Source organism: Poromitra crassiceps, assembly GCF_964638095.1.
Source record: "Poromitra crassiceps genome assembly, chromosome: 6".
Classification (NCBI taxonomy): domain Eukaryota; kingdom Metazoa; phylum Chordata; class Actinopteri; order Beryciformes; family Melamphaidae; genus Poromitra; species Poromitra crassiceps.
Window position 1 is genome coordinate 40,495,925 of NC_139627.1, and position 23,314 is coordinate 40,519,238.

Below are 23,314 nucleotides of genomic sequence, written 5' to 3' on the forward strand. Positions count from 1 at the left end.
AGAGCCGTCCTCAGAGATAAAGTCAATGCTTTCAACTCCGGTAATGTTAGACAGACTGTTATGAAGATGTTACGGGAATAAATCTGGGCTCGCTTGAGCTAGCAAAAGGAATTACTACCCCCTTTTACACAGCCTGTGAAAGCCACCATCGTTTGCCTTCTGTATAAAAGTCACAAGCACAGAATGACGTGTCATTTTGTTACAACTGTTGTCCCGCCAGTGGAGGTGTTGATACCAGCGCAGAATCTGCCCCTTTTACACAGCCTGTGAAAGCCACCATTGGTGCGGCATTGTTACACCTCGCTTTCTGTATAAAAGTTGAAAGGACAGAATAATGTGCCATTTTGTTATGCCTTTCATTCCGCCAGTGGAGGTATGGTCAGATTCCAGCCCTCACACCGCTCCCTTCGCCCCTCCACTAGTGCTGGACGCCTCGCCCCTCCACCATTACATGTACTCAATAATCGCTCATCCCGTTCGAGACTTTTTTCATCCCTGGCATGGAAATGGTGGAACGAACTCCCTCCCTCGGTCAGGACGGCCCAAACTCTTCCCATCTTTCAAAAAAGACTAAAAACTCACCTTTTCGGTATTCCTTCATGAACGGATTTTTTCTGATCCTGTCACTGCCTTGTTTTACTGTTTATATTGTTCTATTTTTGCTAGTCTCTGACTTTGTATTCTTGTTGGTTTTTATTGTAAATAACTTGTTGTACGTCGCTTTGGATAAAGGCGTCTGCCAAATGAAATAAAGTAAAGTAAAGGTAGTAACAGCGCCGAATCAACAGCTCATTTTACACAGGCTGTGAAAGCCGTCCATCATTGTGGCGACCTTAACAAAAAGCATTAAAAAACAGAAAAAAATAAACTGCCCCGAAAAGCATGACTCACCTATGAGTTCAGCTATAGCACTGAAGGGCCAGGTGTGGCTGGTAGAGTTGGTGTGTAGAAACTTGGGGCAGAGCTGCAAGTGGAGCAGATTAACAATTAGACAACACACAGCCAATTTAACACAAAAACATTTCAAATTAAACTAAAGGATTGGACAATTTCAAAGCACAGGATATTCCTTGAAATATTATCTACAAATAAATAATACTATCTTTTGTTTTTGAAAGTGGTCTAGTTATTTTCATACGTCAATCTTTGTAAAATACATAATCAAGGTCAAGTATAACCTCTTTTACCACAGTGATATTCAAGTTTCTCCTCAAGTTGCCCCCATCCACATAGAGATCAGAGGTCAGGGTCAACTACAGTTGCTCAAGGACAATAGACCCTTTTCACATGGTCAAGGTCATGGCAGCTAAACCGGTGCATTACAAGTTCCTGTACTTGTTCCCGGACTAGATACCTATTATAAGTAACACATTATGTGCATGTTCTGGAGTCATTTAGCTGGCAACAGGAGGGTCCTCAATGCAGAAGCATTGTGAAACAGAACGTGAAAATGGCCTAGTAGTCAGCAAGGCAGAAGGCAGATGCTTGCAGTTGCTGTCATGGGGATGCCTGTCTGTTTGGAGGAATGTCTACCACTAACGTTACGCGGGTCTATTTCTCTAATAGTGATGATGGGAATTACGGCTCTTTGAAGGGAGCCGGATCTTATGGCTCCGTTCCTTTCTGAGAGCCGTTCAAAATAGCGGCTCCTCGTTAACCCCCCCCCCCCACACACACACACACACACACACACTTTTTTTTAGGGGGCGGGCACTAGCCTGCATGTCTGGGAGGAGGGCAGGAGACCGGGCATGTCTGGGAGGAGGGCAGGAGACTGGGCATGTCTGGGCATGTCTGGGAGGAGGGCAGGAGACTGGGCATGTCTGGGCATGTCTGGGAGGAGGGCAGGAGACCGGGCATGTCTGGGAGGAGGGCAGAAGACTGGGCATGTCTGAGAGGAGGGCAGGAGACAGGGCATGTCTGGGCATGTCTGGGAGGAGGGCAGGAGACCGGGCATGTCTGGGAGGAGGGCAGGAGACAGGGCATGTCTGGGCATGTCTGGGAGGAGGAGGGCAGGACAGGGCATGTCTGGGAGGAGGGCAGGAGACAGGGCATGTCTGGGAGGAGGGCAGGAGACAGGGCATGTCTGGGAGGAGGGCAGGAGACCGGGCATGTCTGGGAGGAGGGCAGGAGACTGGGCATGTCTGGGCATGTCTGGGAGGAGGGCAGGAGACTGGGCATGTCTGGGCATGTCTGGGAGGAGGGCAGGAGACCGGGCATGTCTGGGAGGAGGGCAGAAGACTGGGCATGTCTGAGAGGAGGGCAGGAGACAGGGCATGTCTGGGCATGTCTGGGAGGAGGGCAGGAGACCGGGCATGTCTGGGAGGAGGGCAGGAGACAGGGCATGTCTGGGCATGTCTGGGAGGAGGAGGGCAGGACAGGGCATGTCTGGGAGGAGGGCAGGAGACAGGGCATGTCTGGGAGGAGGGCAGGAGACAGGGCATGTCTGGGCATGTCTGGGAGGAGGAGGGCAGGACAGGGCATGTCTGGGAGGAGGGCAGGAGACAGGGCATGTCTGGGAGGAGGGCAGGAGACAGGGCATGTCTGGGCATGTCTGGGAGGAGGGCAGGAGACAGGGCATGTCTGGGAGGAGGGCAGGAGACAGGGCATGTCTGGGCATGTCTGGGAGGAGGGCAGGAGACAGGGCATGTCTGGGCATGTCTGGGAGGAGGAGGGCAGGAGACAGGGCATGTCTAGGAGGAGGGCAGGAGACAGGGCATGTCTGGGAGGAGGGCAGGAGACAGGGCATGTCTGGGCATGTCTGGGAGGAGGGCAGGAGACAGGGCATGTCTAGGAGGAGGGCAGGAGACAGGGCATGTCTGGGAGGAGGGCAGGAGACAGGGCATGTCTGGGAGGAGGGCAGGAGACAGGGCATGTCTGGGCATGTCTGGGAGGAGGGCAGGAGACAGGGCATGTCTAGGAGGAGGGCAGGAGACAGGGCATGTCTGGGAGGAGGAGAGCAGGAGACAGGGCATGTCTGGGAGGAGAGCAGGAGACAGGGCATGTCTGGGAGGAGGGCAGGAGACTGGGCATGTCTGGGAGGAGAGCAGGAGACAGGGCATGTCTGGGAGGAGGGCAGGAGACTGGGCATGTCTAGGAGGAGGGCAGGAGACAGGGCATGTCTGGGAGGAGGGCAGGAGACAGGGCATGTCTGGGAGGAGGGCAGGAGACAGGGCATGTCTGGGCATGTCTGGGAGGAGGGCAGGAGACAGGGCATGTCTAGGAGGAGGGCAGGAGACAGGGCATGTCTGGGCATGTCTGGGAGGAGGAGAGCAGGAGACAGGGCATGTCTGGGAGGAGAGCAGGAGACAGGGCATGTCTGGGAGGAGGGCAGGAGACAGGGCATGTCTGGGAGGAGGGCAGGAGACAGGGCATGTCTGGGAGGGGATCATGTCTATGTTCCCCGGGTTCTATGTTCCCCGGGTTCTATATTCCCCGTTTTTCACGGTGTCCACCCGCTATGCCGACCACCCACAATGCCGACCTTAGGTTTAGGCGTGGGGGCTGGGAGAGGTTAGGTTTTGGGTTAGGGTCTGGGGGAGGTTAGGTTTAGGCGTGGGGGCTGGGAGAGGTTAGGTTTTGGGTTAGGGTCTGGGGGAGGTTAGGTTTAGGCGTGGGGGTGGGAGAGGTTAGGTTTTGGGTTAGGGTCTGGGGGAGGTTAGGTTTAGGCATGGGGGCTGGGAGAGGGGAGGTCGGAACAGCGACATGGAACCTTTTTCACTAACCTCTCCCAGCCCCCATGCCCCAGGCCATGAGAACTGATTTGAAAAATACTCTTTCCATAAGGACACTGTGAAACACGCCTTGCAGACAGCGGGAGCAGACTCGTTCCCTTATTTAGGCTACTAGGACTAGTTGAGTGAATAAAGTGGATTCGATTTGTAGCAAAACGAAAGAGGAGTTTTTTTTAATGGGTGGGGCATATGGGGAAACGAAACCTACTCCTCATTTATACATTACGTGCCAGCGCCCAGCATACGTGACGCCAGAAAAACAAGTCGTAATAGGGATGAAGGCGCAGACAACACTCACATAATATTTAAAAAAGGCCTGGTAATCCCCGAGACAGAACTCAGAAATGATGGTGGGGAAAAAAATGACCTAGTCGGCAGGCCCTTTCCAAATGTTACGGAGAGTGTTGTCTGCGCCCATATGCATTGATTGAATCACGCGATCATATGAGGTAGGCTGTTTTGGGCATTTCGGGAGAAACATCGGACCAGGGAACATAGCGGGGAACATAGGACCCTATTTGGGAAAAGCGGGGAACATAGGACCCTTTTTCATAGAAAGGGTTCTATGTTCCCCGGTCCCACATAAACGGGGAACATAGGACCCGGGGAATATAGGACCCGGGGAACATAGGTACGCTCCCGTAAACATGACACAAGGTGACATATCCATCTGCGCTTAGTCAGTTAATTGACTTCTTCTATGAAATGTGTGGTGTAATCTCTATCCCTCTTTCACACATACAAATCCACCTGCCCTCCCAACCCTCTCTTCTCCTTTTTACAGGAAATTGTTTTGATGGCCGTTTGAATATCTGACATTCATGTAATTTCGCGCCACCAGGCTCTCTCTCAAAGGGGAGAGGCATGGATGCAGTAACATAATAATAGGTCTGTTCCGTAATTTGTAAGTGATTAAACCCTTTAGCGCATACAAACAACATATTAGCTAACAGCAACTTATGCTAACGTCGTTAGCCAACATCTCGGAGACAGGTAATCGGCAATACCGTTAATGCCCCGCACACAGCTCTGTAGTGAACATAACATTTCAAGAACATACGGTTACGAATAATATATAAGCGCGTACTCGGAATAGTACGTTGTTCGATGAAAGGACAAGGCCGTTTAATCGTCAAAAATCCCAAAACAGCATAAATTCTGCTCACCGAACTCAGAGGAACCCCACGCTCCCCTTGTGCCGCCATCTTTCCGTAAATACGGATGTAGATTGAAGGCAGTGGGAGGTGGTCACAGGGCACGTGATTATGCTGTCACGAGTATGTAAAATTAGTACAGTTGATCTATCTTTTAACAGAATTCCGTCTGTATAATTTCGTTCGACTGTCTTAACAGTACAAGGTGATCGTTTTAGGTCTGGCCGGTCTGGCCCGTCTGGCCATCAAAAAAGCGGAAACATCTTCTTCTTCTTCTTCTGTTTGGTTGGTTGGTTGGCATCCGAAATGTTGCATTACCGCCGCCTTCTGGACCAATCCATCGAATGTTTCCCTACTCCATTACAGTCAAACAACAACAACAACAACAACAACAACAACAACAACAACAACAACAACAACAACAACAACAACAACAACAACAACTTCTTCTTGCAGAAGCCAGGAAAATAACTTGCAAATGTTGTCGAAATCAAATAAACATGTAAATATACATGTTAGCATAAAAGGTCTGAGCTTGCCTTACCTCAAAACCAGTGTTGGGGGTAACTCATTACAAAAGTAACATATTACATGTAATATATTACCTTTAGCAGTAACTCAGTAATATAACTTATTACTTATAGGATTTCAGTAATAGTATACCAGTTACTTTCTCAAGTAACTCAAGTTACAACTTGAGTTACATTTGATCAAAGCACATATTTAAAAAAGATACAATCATTTCCTAATCAAACTTATTTGTTTTTATGCAAATAATCACTATAGATGACAATAACAAAGGAAAATAATAACATTTTGAATTTTTTGTTTGTTTGTTTGTTTACACTGACTTCAAGGCGGTTTAAATTATTTTCCGGGATGGTTCCGGGGCAGCAATGTCATTCTGCTGCTGCTGTTGTTTTGGTAAAAGTAATGCAAAAGTAGCGTACTAAGTAATGAGTTACTCTACACAGAAAGTAATATTGTAAAGTAATATTACTTTCAAATGAAAGTAACTAGTAATATGTAGTATATTACATTTTGAAAGTAACTTGCCCTAACACTGCTCAAAACTGTCTCCTCCCTTTAGTGGTCAGTAAAGTGAATCAAACCACTACCAAAACACTCCCCCTGGCTCAGGGGTGATGTCACTTGGCTCCGCCCACTCTGATATGGGCTCCTTTCTGGGTTTTGGGGCAACTTAGTCCAGAACCCTCCTCTGGCTTGGGGGGGTGATGTGTTGTTGTAGAATGGAATTTGTATCAATAGTGCATGTTAGGAATATTGTAACATGTGCCATGGCCCGGCCTGCACACTTCAATAACGGGTCTGTTATCTGTTTTGGGGCCAGTAAAGTTAAGTTCATCCATAAAACTCCCAACAGTTATGCAAGTTGGTTTTCCAAGGGCTTATCAGGCAATCCGAGTTCAATGAAAGTGATTTCAAGTCAATCGGACCACCGGTTCTACTTTACGAGGTCTAATCTAATTTTATATAGCCCAAGTCTCTTCAATTTTGTTTGTGTTCGGTTAGATCTAGCATTCTCTGCAAAGTCCTCGAGACATGCTTGTTATGAATTAGGGCTAGTCTATTAATGTCATTCGCTCATTTCTAGCACCGCGCACCATTCTGAGCATGCGCAGTTGAGCAATTGTGCGCTGCGGAATCCACTTTATTATATAGTGGTGAGAAGTGAGATATAAATAAACACACTTGACTTGACCTCACTTCACAAAACTGTCCTTGGTTCTCACAAAGAAGTAGCCTACAGAAACAGCACACGCATACACACCACAAAAAGCAACCTGCATAATTAATATTGTCTAAAGAGAAAACACAATATTTAAGCTTGTTTAATTTAATCAAGTCTTTCTGTTAATCCAAAACTTGTGTTCATTTACACAATACACATTCAAAATAAATTACCGTAACACAGAGCAATGTGGGAGAGAGAAAGAGAGAGACACTACGGCCAGTGGTAAAAGCTACTCATGAACTATACATACAAAGACTGAATTCCCTTGAAGAGAACAACAAAAATGGCAAGCATTTATTTTAGCCAGTGATAAACTCATCATATTCAAATGGGTTTTCTAGCGTACACAAATCACATTCAGCAACTTCTCATTAAAAATCTTGACATCAATCTAGGACTTCCCCAACACCACCCAAATAGGAAATACCTCTCCAACAGTGTCCTGCAGACACAGTCTTGTATTACATTCTAAGAGTCCAATAAACATGTGCTATTAGGAGAGAGCGGTTAACAAGAGGTTGAATAAGTCTTAAGGACACATGAGCAATGAGTATGGTTCTTCACATTGAATCTGCTATTTAGTATGTTTTACTCGTTACATTTTGCATCTGAGATATTGTTACTGTAAAGCAGCCAGTTTGAAGTTTAATTTCTACTCTTAATAGACCCTCCTCCATCTTGTGGACTGCATTTATATCTTCTACCATCTTCAGTGGTAAACCCGTCTAAATCAAGCAAAGCAATGAGAATAGACCTGATCTCAATGTGAAGAACATGATCCTTTATCTTAATATTTTTTCTTCAGATTTCTTATCCCATTTTTACCCCCCATTAGTGCTAATTTTAATGTATTTATCCTGGTTGCTGCTCCCCCCTCTGTCGATCTGGGGAGAGCCGAAACTGGCTCCATGCTTCCTCCGAGACATGGGCAGTAGCCAGCCGCTTCTTTTCACCTGACAGGAGAAGCTTCACCGGTAGGACATAGCACGTGGGAGGATCATGCTATTCCAACGCTATTCCCCTCCCTCCGAACAGGCGCCCCTAACGACCAGAGGAGGCACCACTTCAGCGACCAGGATATTGCATGTTTTGGTGAGGGGTTCCTATATGAAGGAAACCCCGAGGGAGCACGGGGAGAACATGCAATCTCCACACAGAAAGGACCTTTTGACGACCCCACCTGGGCGGTGGGCACTCGATGAAATGCGGATGGGCACGCACTCCTTCAGCGCTCACAGTGTCCCAGGTGGGAATCGAACCCAGGACCTTGTTCTAGCTGTGAGGCGACAGCGCTTACCACTGTGCCTCCAAGAAGAAGAACATGATCCATGACAGAGAAAAAAGCCTCCCACATGCATTTGTATGTAACACTTCCCTACATTTTCCAAAAAGCCCATTGGAAAGAACTGTACAGTTAGACACATTGGAGATGGAGATACAGATTGGAGATACAGTCAGTCCCTTGATATTCCAGTACAGATTCAGTGTGACAGTGCATCCCAGGTGCATGAATGTAGAGAGACTTGACAAGGTAAGACATTAAAAACAGCATTCCAAAATATTTCCATTGTTGTTTTTCTAATTTACAATACCACATCATCATTGGTTGTGCCTATTCTAGGTATTCCATTCATATGGCTGCGGTTTATCCCCCTTCCCCCAGGGTTTTAAAAGCTTTGAGATGAACGCTTAGCTTCTGAAAGCGTCATGCCTAACTCTCCACGCAGTCCAGGAACTCTTCCTCGGTGATGTGTTCCAGCCTCCTCAGGACTGTGTCGGCGCTGGCTGCTGGGTAGTTTGCTACTGGGCAGTGGGGCACAGGGTGGTCGAGTGAAGGGCTGAGGAGGGGAGGGCCCTGGAAGGAACAGCAAAGGGTGCGAAAGAAGGGTACCAGTTGGGTGATGGAGGACAGGGCGTGCTGGGTGAGGAGGGGGAAGTCCAGACGCTCCGTAGATGACTCCTCACTCAGCCCATTCAGTGCCTGGAATAACAGCACATAACACACACCATCAGAATGACACAGTCACGTCGCACGTTAGTTCAAGTCACAGAACTTGAATGGGAATGAACAACAACAACAACAACTACTACTTGATGATGACACATTCTATGGCAGTCATTTTTATGTGAACCAGCCTAAATGTAAGAGTCTAGATTTGAATGGTAATGACCGTTCTATCAATTCAGATGCTATAGTTCCAGTTCACTCACATGGTGGTCACAAAAGGCGCCCAGCTGGTAAAGTAGGTGTTCAAGCTTACCCCGTATCGATGCTGTATTCTTTCCAGTACTCTGACAACATGGGGTGTGCATTCCTGCTCGCCCTCCAGAAGTGCATTGTCTGGGCCACTGTAGCGGTCCACATCCACCTCAGGAACAAATGCCCAGCGGTACCTGTAGATAGTTCAGGACCAAAGTTAGTCAGTCAGTCAGACATTCAGAAACGGACATCCTATCCTGTAATAAGAATGCAAAGTGTGTGAGTGAGCAAATTATGTTGGGCCACAGCTATGCATTTTACATGTGATCACGCTGAATCTTTCAGGAAGTGTAATAAAGAGCACCCCTGCGGGTGACCTAACAGAGACGGATTGTTTTAATTAGGTAATTAGGGCCAAGTAAATGGGCCAAAATGGCTAACTAGTGGCCAAAATGAGTCAAGACAGGTTCAGTACCATGGAGAGCTCCATTCGTTAGCCACTGACGGAGCTCGCCTGAGTGGAGGAGTACACTCACCTGGTAAACCAGCCGCTCACGTGTACTCACATTCATGTGTAACTCACATTCACGTGACCGGCTGGTTTACCAGGCTAGGGGTACACCTGAGCGGAGTTGGAATCAGCCAGGGAAGTGGACTATGAAAACCCTCTGGGGAGAGAGAGGAGAGGCTGCATGCCAACTCTGTGAGTGAGGCCGACTAAATGACCAGTGATTGTGTGCTCCATTGTGTGTGTGTGTGTGTGTGTGTGTGTGTGTGTGTGTGTGTGTGTGTGTGTGTGTGTGTGTGTGTGTGTGTGTGTGTGTGAGAGAGTGAGTGAGTGAGTGGGTGAGTGAGCTATCAATGGCTGTGCAGCCTGATATACTGCACAGGTATTCTGCTAGTACAGAGAAAGAGGTCAGATAAATAAAATAAAATACCACAACTTTCAATGTGGAGCTAAAGCTGAAGCTACTATAGATAACAAGCCCTTTTGAACACACTTGGGCTCTTACATCTGAAAGAGGGGCATCCTTTCTGGAGGGAAGGCCAGGGAGGTGTCCAGGAACTTGCAGGCCGACAAGTACATGCCCAGCTCTGACGGGGAGAAAGTCACTGGGCCGTTCCTGTCAAGGGCTCCACGCACCACTTTAGCTAGTCTAGGCGGTATACACAAGAAAAAATGCATTGGTCTTTTGAGGCAGAATTTAAATGAATGAAATGTGTGTCGACAAAGAATCAAATGTGGATTTGTGGATAAGAACAATTAAAACGCACTTTGAGACTTCTTTATCTTCCTGTAGCGCTTTCTCTAGACGTGCAAATATGCGGATCTGAAAATTAAGCACGGCATACATACATTGTGATAAATGAGCTACACACTTAAGATATGACCCCTGTGAATACAACCAGGTCATCAGAGGAAGGGATCTTCATGTGAATACAACAAGGTCATCAGAGGAAAGGATCTTACCAGTTCAGTAACCATGATTGGCCAAAGGGAGGTGAGGTGCTGGGGCGAGATCCGCAACAGGAGAACCCGAAACATCAGGAAGATCTGAGCTGAAACGGCGGGGGTCTGGCTCATACGCAGAGACTCAGTCAGGCGCTCTGGAGGGAAGGGAAAGTTGCTTCATAAGCTGTCGTTGACACAGTCTTTTTGAAATACAGTATATGTCTATTTCCCCAAATAAAGTGAACATAGACTCACATCCATACCAAAATAAAGTGAATGTCCTGTAGCATACCTTGGATGATGGGCAGATAGAGGTAAAGAAAGTGAATGTCCTGTAGCATACCTTGGATGATGGGCAGATGGAGGTAAAGAAAGTGAATGTCCTGTAGCATACCTTGGATGATGGGCAGATAGAGGTGATACTGGTCGACTTCTCCGCTGAACACGGCAAACGCCTGCCGCTTCAGCAGCATGGGCTTCTGCTCAGCAGTAGCAAACAGCTTCAGGGAGCTGCTCTGCATGCCTACAACACACATGTATACAGATGATGTAACAAATATACAATAAAGTCCCTGCAGTTCATATTTGAATGCTCTTATGACAATATAATATAAAATTTTGTTTTCTCTCTGACCCAAATCTGGAAATATGTTTTATTGTTGGATACGATTTTGTCCAGAATTTCATGACTGCTGTATCTGTATTGTAGCTAGAGAGACAACAGTGAAACTAGTCATTCTTCTACATTCTCTAATTGTGTTCACTTCTTATAAATGAAATAATGGGGAAATGTAACAATTCATCAATTTGCCCCCTCGAACCACCTCAAGGACCCCTGGTGGTGGTCTCTGGACCCTACATGCCATTTCTATCTTTCTCTCTTTCTTGTCTGAACTGTAACTGTGCACGTTTGAATGTTTGTTTCTCTTTTAAATACTTCTAATAAGCTCCCTGCACTCTTTCCGCAACAATACCCTCCCACTCCCACCTCATAGTATCACTCCTCATAGATGAGCCGTCACAATTTGATTACCAGCTGTCCATATCTCTACAGCATTGGTTCCCAAACTGTGGTCCGCGGACCACCAGGGCTCCGCCTGGTGGTCTGCCAGAGAATTTATTTTTTGATTTTTTTACAGACAACAGTTTTGACATACACATTAACCCTGAGCAGTTGCCGGATTGGGCCAATTTTCAGAAATATCGCGATATTTGGGAAACATCACAATTTTAAACATTTACTTTCAGAGGCTGCAGCAGGCTCAGTTTTAAAGCCAGAGAACTAGAAGACTTAAGGAATCGATTTGTACCAACCATGTCAAGCTAGCTTGTCAGGACGGTAGGTAAATAACACTCCAAAGTTAGGCTAAATTTTGGTGAGGGGAAAAAACTTTTTCAAAGGGGTCCTCTTTTTCACAGCCTAATGTTGGCAGGTGTGTGTGTGTGTGTGTGTGTGTGTGTGTGTGTGTGTGTGTGTGTGTGTGTGTGTGTGTGTGTGTGTGTGTGTGTGTGTGTCTCCATTTTGAACCAGCTAGTAGCCTTATATTGTTATTTAGCCTTTCTGCTGCTAGTGCATGGTTAAATAAGCAAATTTCATTTTATGGGGGGGGGGTATACGCAGTGGAAGTGGTCCCTGGGAAATTTGGTTTGGTACGTAGTGGTACTTGGTCGGAATAGTTTGGGAACCCCTGCTCTACATCAACACTTCTAGAGGCTGTACTCACTCATGAGGTCTTTGAACATGGTCTTCTCATGAGTTAGCAGGTGGTCGATGACAGATCTCCAACTATAGAGAATGCAGGACAGTCAAGCAGGGGTCATTAGACAGTGTTCTTCAATTAATCTATGAAACACATTCACGTAATTAAAATAATTTCAAGATCTGCCAAGATAATCTTGCACAAACTGTACTGTAGTATGCACTCTGAACAATATTACAGCTTTGATATAAGACCTCTCCCTGCAATGAATGAAGCACACTAACCTGGGTGCACAGGAGGCGTCCATGGTGAAGAAGAGGGGGTCCATGAAGAGCTCAAAGGCCTCTTTCTTCCAGGCCCTCTTGGTATAGGCATAACCACTCAGACTGCCCAGGAGCTGAGCACCCGCTTCAAAGCTGGGCATGTTGTAGGCACTACAGGATAGAAAGCCCACGTGTACAGTAGGCTTATCAAGACCGAGAGCCCTCGCTAGTAGCACTAACTTAGCTTCAAACACACAATGTAAGGATTACCTGTGGTTCTTCAGGTAGGGGAAAACATGGTACATGAGCCGGGAGATGAGAGGAACGGCTTTCTCCTTCTCATCACTGCGGTACACCATGTCCAGGAGCGGCGCCAAAATCTATACAGAGAGAAAGTGTTCAATTGCACAAAGGTTCATTCAGTCGTTCACTCAGCAGAGACAGAAGCAGAAAAGCCTACCTCAGCCAGGAGTGCCAGGGCCTGCACGCTGTAGACGGATGGGGCTGAGGAGGACACCATGGTGCTGGCTTGAGCCACTGAGTCTGAAGAGGAGATAAGGAGGGAACGGGTTGAATGAGTAATTCACTAGTGGTAACTGCTGCAAAAAGGTATATCATTCTGGTCTTCTCCATACCAATGTAGCTGTCTAAACCCATTACATTAAGACCTAAGCGTTCTCAAACATTGGGGTTTTCTGTCAAACTTGACAGTCAACATTCACTAAAGCCTCTGTAGCAGATAGAAACATGAAATAAAAAAAACAATTTGAGAGCTTAAACCTTTGGCTTTCATTGGAAGGTATTGCTTCTTTGCCCTAATGTTCATTAACATAAAAAAAATCAACAAACAAGCAAATCTGATTTGTTTTTTTTTATATGTAACGCAGACATCACTCCAGGTCCTAAAGGGATATATATACATGCAAATGTTGCATCAGGTCTTTAAGGGGCACCTTGTGGCCATCCTAGAGCAGCCAGTCCTAGTTTTTCCAAACATGCTGGCTCCAGGTCTGTCCTTCTGGATCTACCTCAGAGCAAACTGTGCCAATAGTGTCTCTCTGCCAATGTTAGGACTCAGCGGTGCTGCTTCCAGACAGCACTCAGGGCTATCACAGCACTTGGATCGCTGGGTTTCCATGGAAACGGGGGCAGGTCTCTACTCACAGGTCAAATTTGGAAAGAAAGAGTGTGAGCCACGTCCCTCACTGGGCTAGCAACAGTGAGGTACAGCAGCGTTTCCATGGCAACAATGATGATTTGGAAGCTCTACTGGGTCCAGACAACACAGCAATTTCCTCAGTCTGAAGAATGACTTGTCTGCAAACTACATCAGACTAGAAGGTGGAAATGGAATGTAACGAGTTCACAATTCAGTCTGATAGCAGGCTAGGTCTAGTGTGGAGGACCAAGTTGACCCTCTGGGTGAATTTTCTCAGCCAATGATCAGGAAGTACAGAGGTCAGACTGCCGTTTGCTAGTTGTTATGGTTACTACCCCACAGGTTCACCGTGGTTAACAGCTTTGTGTCTACTAAAGTTTACTTCTTTATACTGTATAATGTTTTATTTTCATGATCTGAATAATCAAAAGATACTGTATGATGTCATTACAGTACAGGGCTCTTTGCCCACACTTGGCTCTCATGGACGTATTTGTTTAAATAGATATGTTGAAATTTGTTTACATAAACTTGGGGTTGGGCCTACCAAACCCAAAGTCCATGTGATCAAAATCAGAATTTTTGCATCTAGTTCTGTCTGTTGATACAAGTTGAACTCAAGTGGCATCAGGGCTACAGAAACTCATGGCTTATTCACCTCATGTAGCCCCGCCCGCTTAAACCATTGTGTCACGACTTCCTGTTCAGAACAACGGCTGTTTTACCTGCTCAAACTAGTCTGACTCACCTGGTCAAACCTAGTTTGACTCACATAATGAGTCAGACTAGGTTTATGAGTCACAGGAAGTGTAAACACAATCAGAACTTCCGATTGTGTTCACACTTCCTGTTAGTCTCTCAAGCCAGACTGTCTCTTCTACATAAGGTGAATATGGTAGGCATGAGTGCAAATCTAATTTTGTGCATCTGTGTCCACTTATGTTGTAAGCAGAAAGTGGCACATTCACGACTAAAGCTGGCTAAAGCTGGAATTATGCTTCCACGAGTGTCCATGCGGAAAAGTTACGTCAAATCAGCAGACACGCCCCTCCGCAAGGCTCCTGTGCGGACGGTTTTCGCCTGGCCGTGCACACCCCGAATTTTGTAACTACGCGGACGTGGCTGGAGTTTTCAAGACTCCCGCTCACTTCCACGAGCAGAAACCCGCACAGAGTATCAAAGCTCCACACGTTTTCTTCTCACGATTCCGTGTCTCTCATTTCCGTGCGGCCGGGCCAAACGTCAAGCATATTCCCAGCTTAAGCCAGTCCTTGAAAATAGTATGTGGGGGGCATCTGGGTAGTGTAGAAGCACTCGCCTACCACCGCGGCGACCCGGGTTAAATTCCCAGCAGCGGTACTTCCGGCTTGGTCAGACGTTCCTACCGACACAAGTGGCCATGTTTGGTCACTGCACTAGTGCCTCCTCCGGTCGTTCAGGGTGTCTGTTCGGGAGGGGAACTGGGGGGAATAACGTGATCCTCCCACACGATACGCCCTCGCTGTCAGGTGAAAATAATTGCCTGGTGACTGTACATGTATCAGAGGAAGCATGTGCTAGTCTACAGCTCTCCGCAGATCGGCAGAGAGGGTGCAGCAACGACCGGGACAGCAGGGGGAATTGGCCAAGTACAATTTGGGAGAAAATGGGAGAAAAAATAAAGAAACTTGATTAAAAAATATATATATATAATAAAAAAAAGAGAGAGAGAGAGAGAGAAAGCAAAACAGTATGTGTGAACTCTGTCTGCAACTCTATCTGTGTGTGTATGTGTCTTCGGCATCTATAGTTACCATAAAGTTCACCATCGCCATCTGCATACTCAGGGTCCTGTGCCTCAGGGCACACCTGTGACTGAACTTTGACCTCAAGGTTTCGGCTGAGCCAGCTGGTCTGCTCCAGAGACGACCCTGCGACCCCACCCACTGCCTCCAGGATCCGCTGGGTCACCTCCTACACAGTAACATACAGTAGTATCACACCCACTCACTATCTATCTCAGTCCATCACAGCGTTGCTTCTCATCTCATCTACTACTCGCCATGCAACGTGCATCATACCTGCAGATCTCGAGTGTCCTTCTTATTGTCCAGGTTGGGCAGCCGGTTAACAAAGTCATTGAGGATTCTGTAAGACAGGGGCCATTACTTTTTATTCGGCATCAAATTTCTCCTAAGGGGAATAAAAACTGTGCTGTATACATGGAACAAAGGTCAAAACAATTCAATCAAAATCTTTAAATAAGCAGGTCATAGGTAAAGACAGAGTTAATAGAGAGGCAAAGTGAACGTCACTTCATGCTTCAGCACTGCATTTTAGGAAATGTCCATGGAAAAATAAATGGCGGATGAAAATCTCTGGTACAGTGCTGAAGCAGGAAGTGACGTTCCTTATTGGCTCTCTATACACAAGATCTAAAACTGACCCCAGCAGTAAGAAGTGCCCAGGCGGTGCCAGGTTGAGCTGAACAGACTCTCGCAGGAGACTGAGGAGAGGAGCAATGTTTTCCTGGAGGCCCTGAGCAGAAACACTACAAACAGGAACACAGAGACAGTGACGTCAATGATACAGTAGAATGATCTGAGTGAACCTGAGGTGGGGATTTAGATTCTAGTTTCCTACGTACCTCTGGATATAGGCATAGCTGAACTGCAACATGGGAATGTCTACCAGGCTGGACTTCTTATAGAGGGGACACAGTAAAAGTGACAAAAATTATTGATAATTAATGACTTGCATCTAGACCAGAATACAACATTAAATGATGTGGGTATATATGTGCATGTGTGTGTGTACCTGGTCTCCTCTGATCTGGTGTGGTTTCTTCACCACCTCCTTAACCAAGTGTAAGATGGCGTCTGTGCGCAATGTGTGCAGCGACTTCACCAGATCCACGATGGTCAGGCGAGGCTCACTGGCCACAGGTAAAACCTAGAGAACAGAGGAGTGTGTGAGGATGTAATAATAGTTCCCTAGAGGTGTGTGGCTTCTTTCATTCTTCGTTTCTAGCCAGTGACATTACAGTTCTTACTTTCTTTTTGTCTCTCCTCTTACTCTTCGTGCTGTTCCACACCGCTCCCACTGAAGCCATGAGCTGAACCCCATACTGCCCTGTTAGAGGAACCAGGAAGTCCAGTATCCGCTGTCGCAGGATCTACACACACACATGCACACATACCATGGATGGGAGAAATCTCTCATAAGAATATATACATGTGGCTAAAAGGCAGAAAACACAAAAGAATATTGCACGATCAGCATACAAAATACAATATCAATGACACAAATTTGTCACCATATAAGTATTTGTCTAGGGCAAGGAAAAACACAGAAAATATGCGTTCATGGCCGGCATCCACACCTTGGTGCTTCTGAAGTAGACAGAGGTTGAAGTGTGTCTGCTGCTCGAGGTGGTGTCAGACACCCTCCTCTGAGACTCTTCCTTCCTAATCACGCCCCATAACGATGTCATGCTGCTGAGCATGCGCGGGAGCTCCTCCAGCACAGCGTTACGTGCATTACGGACATCCACAGGATCACAGGCAACCAGGGACTGACAGAGAAGGACCATGAAGAAAATGAGAATTTAAATTTCAACAGCTAAGGAGCTATGCATTCTAAGGCATGTATGTTACTGTGTGTGTGTGTGTGTGTGTGTGTGTGTGTGTGTGTGTGTGTGTGTGTGTGTGTGTGTGTGTGTGTGTGTGTGTGTGTGTGTGTGTGTGTGTGTGTGTGTGTGTGTGTGTGTGTGTGTGTTTGTGTGTGTGTGTGTGTGTGTGTGTTCTTACCTTCTTGTTGTCCAGTAGACAGTGGAGTGTAATTGTGGTCAGGCCTTCTAGGAGGGTCAGAGGGTAGTCAGGTGCGATGTTCTCCCTCCTAGCACTCAGACTGATCAGAACACAGAAACTATTAAACATCTCATTCAAAGCACGATGTCATAATTAAACACCTAGAAACTGGATCCCATGACAGATATAGATCTTTTTCATTGTGATTAATGGTGATAATCACATTACTAAAGATCAGGCAAGGGACTACCTAAAGGGATATGATATACAGTGAGTGAATCTTCTATGATTATCTCAAATTAGCTATCCAACTGTAAAGTTGAGTGCATGCAGCACTATGTCAAACTTCATTTAGTGAGTGGGAGTGTAAGCCTGTTTCCCGTGTGTTTCAGTCTACCTCTGATTAGTCTTCCCTCCATCGTGCTCATACAGTTTGACCAGCTCGTCCAGGTTCCTGCAGATCTGAGTGATGAGCGGAGCCACGATGATGCCTAGCGAGCGACCCAAGTATGGCAGAGAGGAACACAGCAGTGACACCCAATGGGGGTGCATGGCATAGCCATACTGTGGCTGCAGAGCCCTGGCTGCAGCAGAAACAAACATGCCCTGGGCTGTGATGGGGTGACTCTGGACATACTGGGCTGCCTTGATGGACTGCTGGAAAAGGACCGCCGTCTGCCACTCCCGGGCGAGGGGGGTGCTGGCCGCGGGGGGGTCACGCAGCTCCTCGGTCTGTCCAGAAGCACCTCCTGAACCAGCTGCAGCGACAGCCCCGCCAGGCCACACGTGGTACTCCAGCACTATGAGAGCCTGGAGGAGTTTGAGCAGTTCCATTTGTAAGGGGTACTGGTCCTGCCCCCCTCCTGCCCCCAGGTTCACCAGACTCTCCTCGGACAGGCCGCCCTGCTCTTCTAGCAGCTCCACACCCTTGGGAGCCCCCTTGTCCAGCCCCCTCTGACTGACATACATGGAGGCCGAAAGGGTAAGCAGGGCGTATTGCTGCACTTTACACCCAGAGAGCAGTCTGCGGATGGGCTCCAGGCTGGCGCCGTTGCCCTCCTGTCCCCGGGCCACACAGCCCAACTGGTTCACCATCCGGGTCAGCACCTCCACACTCTTCACCTGCACCTCCCTGTTCCCCTGCAGCTCCTGTGGTCCCAGGCTCAGGTAGGACGGGTAGTGAGAGCGCAGGAAACGCAGGCACAACGACACGAGCAGCTCGATGAGCAGGGACGGGGGCACGCAGGGGGAAGAGGAAGGGGAGAGCAGGCGGCCATAGAAGCCTTTACCATCCTGGGCCTGCTGGTGGCGCTGTAAGAGGTTGGAGACCAGGTTTAGATGGGCAGCCGAGCTCGTGTCTAGAGAGGTGGCGGAGAGGGCATCCACCAGAGGGCGCTGTGCACTGCTCCTCAGCAGGCTGTCGAGCAGAGCCAGCCCATGGAGCAGGTGACGCCAGCCCCCCGCCACAGGGTACAGCAGCACATGGCGGAACAGAGAGTCGATGGCCTCTCTCTTCTCACGCTCCTGTTTCAACAGGCGAGACCTGGCCATGGCCTCCAGCTCCAGATCCTCCTCGTCCTCACTCGACAGTGAATCGGATGCCTGCGTGTGCTCTGACTCTGCCCTCCGGAGGCCGTTGACCATGACTCCTTCCTCCGTGCTGCTGCGGTAACCTCCGGAGCCGGAGCTCGAGTTATCCGTGGAAACCTGGGCGCCGATGGCGTCGGCCGACTCTGTGTGGTCGCTCTCCGCCTCCTCATCTCCTTCCTCTGTCACATCCTCCTCTTCCGTCTCTTCACTCTCACTCCTAGATACGGCTATAGCGTCCGGTGCTTTGGTCAACTCTGGGTCACTGTCCAACTCTGCCCACAGGGCTTCCCGGTCCACAAGGTTTTCGTGATTCAAAGTGGTGACCTCTGTTGCCATAGCGTCCGCAGAGGTCCCAGAACCTCTGGTGGAGCTTCGACCTCTGCTGCTCAGGGTTACCTTTAGGTTACCTGTAGAGAGGGAAGAGCATGCAAGTACAATAAAACATACGCTCAGACACAGAGAAAAGATGAACCATACATCTGTATCAAATTTCATGCACTCATCATGCATCACAGACAGCACGCACACGCGCACACACACACACACACACACACTCACACACACACGCACGCAGACACACGCACGCACGCACACACACACACACGCACACGCACACGCACACACACACACTTCCTTACCAGCAGTGAGGTTGTGTTTGATGCTCTGAATGGAGCAGCGCTGAGAGGAGGGGTGAAGTAGCAACAGCAGAATGGGCTCCAGGATCCGAATGACGTCGCCGAGGGACAAAGCTCTGACCAGCCAGCACTGAGCTGCTGCATTCATGGAGCCATCCGTCCCACTCAGACTGTCCACCACAACACACAGAGACCTGAGAGACACATACAGTACGTAGTCAGAGACTCACACACAACATTTAGACAAAAGGTGTGTAGGCAGTCAATGGCGTTTTGATACTTGTTTAGAAGGTGGGTGTTTTTTTTTATATCTGTAATCCAGAAAAAGTAGGTCATGGAATCTTCAAGAAATGTTGTAGTGTCCACCCAACCTTCCTCATCCAAGTAACTTGTTTGAATTCAAGTAATCCAAGCTGGAATAGTCTTTTCCTCACTTGTCCCTTTTAATATTTTACATTTGGTACTAGATTTCACACCTGAAAATTATTGTAAGCGTAGCTGACAAAAAGTAATGGACCCATCTTTATCTATCACTTGATCATCAATCTCAGTCCAAGACACCGCACGCGCACGAAAATGTTACATCAATCTATATCAGTGGTTGTATTATAATTGTAAGATACTTTTTATAGCCTATTTCTACATGTAAGCCTATATTGTTAAGCAACCAGATGATCTGGTACAGATTAAGGGTAACATTGTAGGCAATATCTAAGGTGATTGAATCCCAAATTTAGGTTCAAATCCACAGTGAGCAAGTCAGAGTCATCAATATTCAAGTCCGAATCACGTCAGCACTCAGGTACTACACCAAAAATCCCACAGGGACAAAGGGGAAGTATTTGAACTTTAATTCAGCTTTCTACTAACCGGTCAAAGGAGCGATTGAGGGACATGGTCCTGTTGCTCTGGATCTCTCTGGTCAGGTGCCACAGAACTGTGAAGCGGTGTAGCGCCTCCAGTCTCACAGCCTGGGGCAGACAAACACGATGCACACAGTTCGTTTTACTTGTCAAACCCACGGCTTATTTGTTCATCTCATCACATGCGCTAGGTCTGTTTGCTTGTTCCAGTTGAACAGTCAAATCTAGACCACGTGTTGAAAGTATTTAAATGTGCGTGTTTACGGTTCGCTGTTCAGTTTGTGCGCATGCTCACCTTGTCTTTGTGTAGCAGGGCCTGGCAGATGATGTCTTCACAGATGGATGCCGATGGAGCCAAACAGTGAAGTCGATAGAAGAGCTCCACACAGGAGATGTGCTGCTCTCTGCGCTCTGTTTCCAGCTGGCTCCACAGCACCTGGGACATGCGCTGCGTCACGGTGCAAAACGGTCACATCTTTAATATACCACGTTTACCATAACGCACACAGAATCCAGTTTGAAAACAGCATTCTAACCTGGTAGAAATCCGTGCCCTCCTCTATGCCGTGAAGCAAGGTAGGGTAGATGGGTGGCAGAGTGACCATCTGCAGACGCCCGCTCAGGGGGTTGGAGTCCGAGGTCTGGTAGCGCCTCTGCTTGTCCTGGATGACCAGTGCTAGGGACTGGGAGTGGTTGATGACTTCCAGCAGGGAGGACACCGCTGTGTGCTGGATGTTGTAGTCCCTGGACAGGCAGCACAAGGTCATCAAGGACCTCAGCCACACTGGCAGGCTGTCCACATCACAGCCTAGGGAAATAAAACATAATTACTTCTTTGCAGTCCAATTTAAGTGACTTGTGACTCGACTTGGACTTGAGGCACTGATAATTGGGACTTGGGCTCGAGCGTTCATGCATTTGGACTCGGAAGTTGGAGACAACCACTCAGATTTGTTAATTGATATACACAGGCAGGCACACACCCGAGCATGCATCAGATGGGAACGAGTGCTGACGTTCACCTCGTGTCACCGCTGCGAGATTCAACCATTGACATTTCTCCACTGGTTTTCAATGTAGCGGTCTCTCTCTCTCCCATGAACATAACATATCTGATCATTCAATAATCCAAACTGTACCATAACGTTTCTCCTTCAGTCATTGCTATAACACCTAGATTGTGTTTAGAATGTCAGACATTTCTATAATAATAATTGCAGTAGTAATTCAGTAGTAATAGTAATTGCCCCATAAAAAAGATATACATATATAATAAAATTAAGCCAAAGCAGCCATGGTATTTTTACGCAGCTATTACGCATGGCACCACTATATACAGTATAATGGCCTGATTGATGACACAGGAGGTCTGATTTATGTGCATTATTCCTATCCTCACATTACTGTATGATATGGTGACAATATGGAAACATATTTATTTACACCACTAGTATAACCTTAGATAGAAACCAGGCTGGAAGAATGTTATGCACGTATCTAAATATTTAACACACATACATACTCTCTCTCTGCGTGTGTTTGTGTATGTGTGCGTGCATGTGTGTGTGTGTGTGTGTGTGTGTGTGTGTGTGTGCGTGTGTGTGTGTGTGTGTGTGTGTGTGTGTGTGTGTGTGTGTGTGTGTGTGCTTGTCTCTCTACGTCTCTGTTTTGTAGACACAACTGGCTGGACAGCCAACACCATTAATGATCAATGAGCATATTAATATATGTATATAATCTGACAACTTCAAATGTTTGTTAAAAACAGTTAATTTATGTTTTTCATGCCTTTTTTTTCTTAATGGAGAGTCAAGTTATTTATTTGAAGGCTCGCTCCAAATCCTCTTATTTCACTCAATGGCCTTTTGCCCTAAAAAAAAATGTGACACCGAAAGCCAAACGGCCTTGCGCCTAAATTGATTACATTCCAAGCTTGGTGACTCAACTTTGATGACTTGGACCCGGACTACGGTAACGGGGACTCGACTTGGAGTCTTCTTTGGTGACTCGGACTTGGACTCAGACTCGAACACCGGGGACTCGAGACTCGAGTTATAGTGACTTAACTACAGCACTGCTTCTTTGTGTGGTATACTGTAGTCATACAGACCGAGCTGAATGAGTGAATATGTTCAAACTGTGCACTGACCTGTCTCGCTGAACATGTGGGTATAAAGAGACAGACACTCCTCTTCACTGAGGTAGATGGGGAAGGTGGTGGACTCCAGCAGCAGGTGGCAGGTGGCTGTGAAGGCCTGTCGACAGGCCTCAGAGATCTCTGCCCTGCCCCGGGGCATGTAGCCAGCGTTCCAGTCCAGACACCCCGAACGCCCGCGCTCCTTCGTCTTCACGGTGGGGGCTGGTGCTAAAATCTGGGGTTCAGAAGATGCAGAGCGGGGTCTAAGTTTGTTTGGGGTGAAAAGTCCAGCCAGTTTTTCTTTAATATCCCGCCCTCCCAGGCCCGCCAGCGAGGCCTTCCGATCCGGAGAGACAGCAGGTAGTTCAGGGAGGGGCTCTTCCTCCTGTCCCTTGACATCCTCCACCTGAACCAGCAGGTACCTGAAACGCAGCAGAGGTGAAAACATTTAGAGATCGACGTCAATAAAACCGGTCTATAAAGACGTCCATCTGACCCAAGGTGATCAAAATGGACACTGGCTGAATAGTTTACCTTGTGGCGATGAAGGCCAGGATGTCCAGTAGACACTGGGTCATGGTGTCTACACTGCCTCCCCTCCTCCACACCCCCTCTCCTTCCTTGCACATGCTCACTCCCTCCGCACCCAGCCCCGTTCTTGGCAGGAGTTGCTGCTCTGAAGGTGAGGCGCTGATGCCCAACCCGCTGTCTTCAGACCGGAGTGGTGGGAACACGCCCTCCGCAGGCTCTGCCTCATGTGCGCCATCCTGGTTCAGCTCGTCATCGTCACGGTGACCATTAACCTGATCACCACTGACATCTTTCTCCCCTTCATTCTCAACGTCCTAGATAAGAGTATTAAATATATGATCTGGGTGGGAA

At 47.6% G+C, this 23,314-nt stretch overlaps 2 protein-coding genes across 2 annotated transcripts in view; both read right to left on the reverse strand.

The window, feature by feature from the left end:
• morc3a (MORC family CW-type zinc finger 3a) overlaps window positions 1–5,003 on the reverse strand; it is a 28,424-nt gene extending 23,421 nt beyond the window's left edge. The window contains exons 1-2 of the mRNA XM_083639376.1: window positions 4,901–5,003; window positions 892–964 (exon numbers count right to left, since the gene is read on the reverse strand). Of these exons, the coding sequence (XP_083495502.1) occupies window positions 892–964; window positions 4,901–4,939 (112 nt within the window). The 5' untranslated portion in view covers window positions 4,940–5,003. The remainder of the gene's footprint in view (window positions 1–891; window positions 965–4,900) is intronic.
• A 1,738-nt stretch (window positions 5,004–6,741) lies between these two features.
• dop1b (DOP1 leucine zipper like protein B) overlaps window positions 6,742–23,314 on the reverse strand; it is a 31,134-nt gene continuing 14,561 nt past the window's right edge. The window contains exons 14-38 of the mRNA XM_083639490.1: window positions 22,967–23,277; window positions 22,445–22,854; window positions 20,832–21,103; window positions 20,591–20,743; window positions 20,303–20,403; window positions 19,436–19,626; window positions 17,605–19,204; window positions 17,208–17,307; window positions 16,781–16,972; window positions 16,451–16,573; window positions 16,216–16,350; window positions 16,046–16,101; window positions 15,845–15,949; window positions 15,480–15,546; window positions 15,213–15,372; window positions 12,721–12,803; window positions 12,531–12,640; window positions 12,282–12,431; window positions 12,022–12,083; window positions 10,692–10,820; window positions 10,316–10,452; window positions 10,120–10,175; window positions 9,858–10,001; window positions 8,906–9,038; window positions 6,742–8,625 (exon numbers count right to left, since the gene is read on the reverse strand). Coding sequence (XP_083495616.1) covers window positions 8,356–8,625; window positions 8,906–9,038; window positions 9,858–10,001; window positions 10,120–10,175; window positions 10,316–10,452; window positions 10,692–10,820; window positions 12,022–12,083; window positions 12,282–12,431; window positions 12,531–12,640; window positions 12,721–12,803; window positions 15,213–15,372; window positions 15,480–15,546; window positions 15,845–15,949; window positions 16,046–16,101; window positions 16,216–16,350; window positions 16,451–16,573; window positions 16,781–16,972; window positions 17,208–17,307; window positions 17,605–19,204; window positions 19,436–19,626; window positions 20,303–20,403; window positions 20,591–20,743; window positions 20,832–21,103; window positions 22,445–22,854; window positions 22,967–23,277 — 5,250 coding nt within the window. The 3' untranslated portion in view covers window positions 6,742–8,355. The remainder of the gene's footprint in view (window positions 8,626–8,905; window positions 9,039–9,857; window positions 10,002–10,119; window positions 10,176–10,315; window positions 10,453–10,691; window positions 10,821–12,021; window positions 12,084–12,281; window positions 12,432–12,530; window positions 12,641–12,720; window positions 12,804–15,212; window positions 15,373–15,479; window positions 15,547–15,844; window positions 15,950–16,045; window positions 16,102–16,215; window positions 16,351–16,450; window positions 16,574–16,780; window positions 16,973–17,207; window positions 17,308–17,604; window positions 19,205–19,435; window positions 19,627–20,302; window positions 20,404–20,590; window positions 20,744–20,831; window positions 21,104–22,444; window positions 22,855–22,966; window positions 23,278–23,314) is intronic.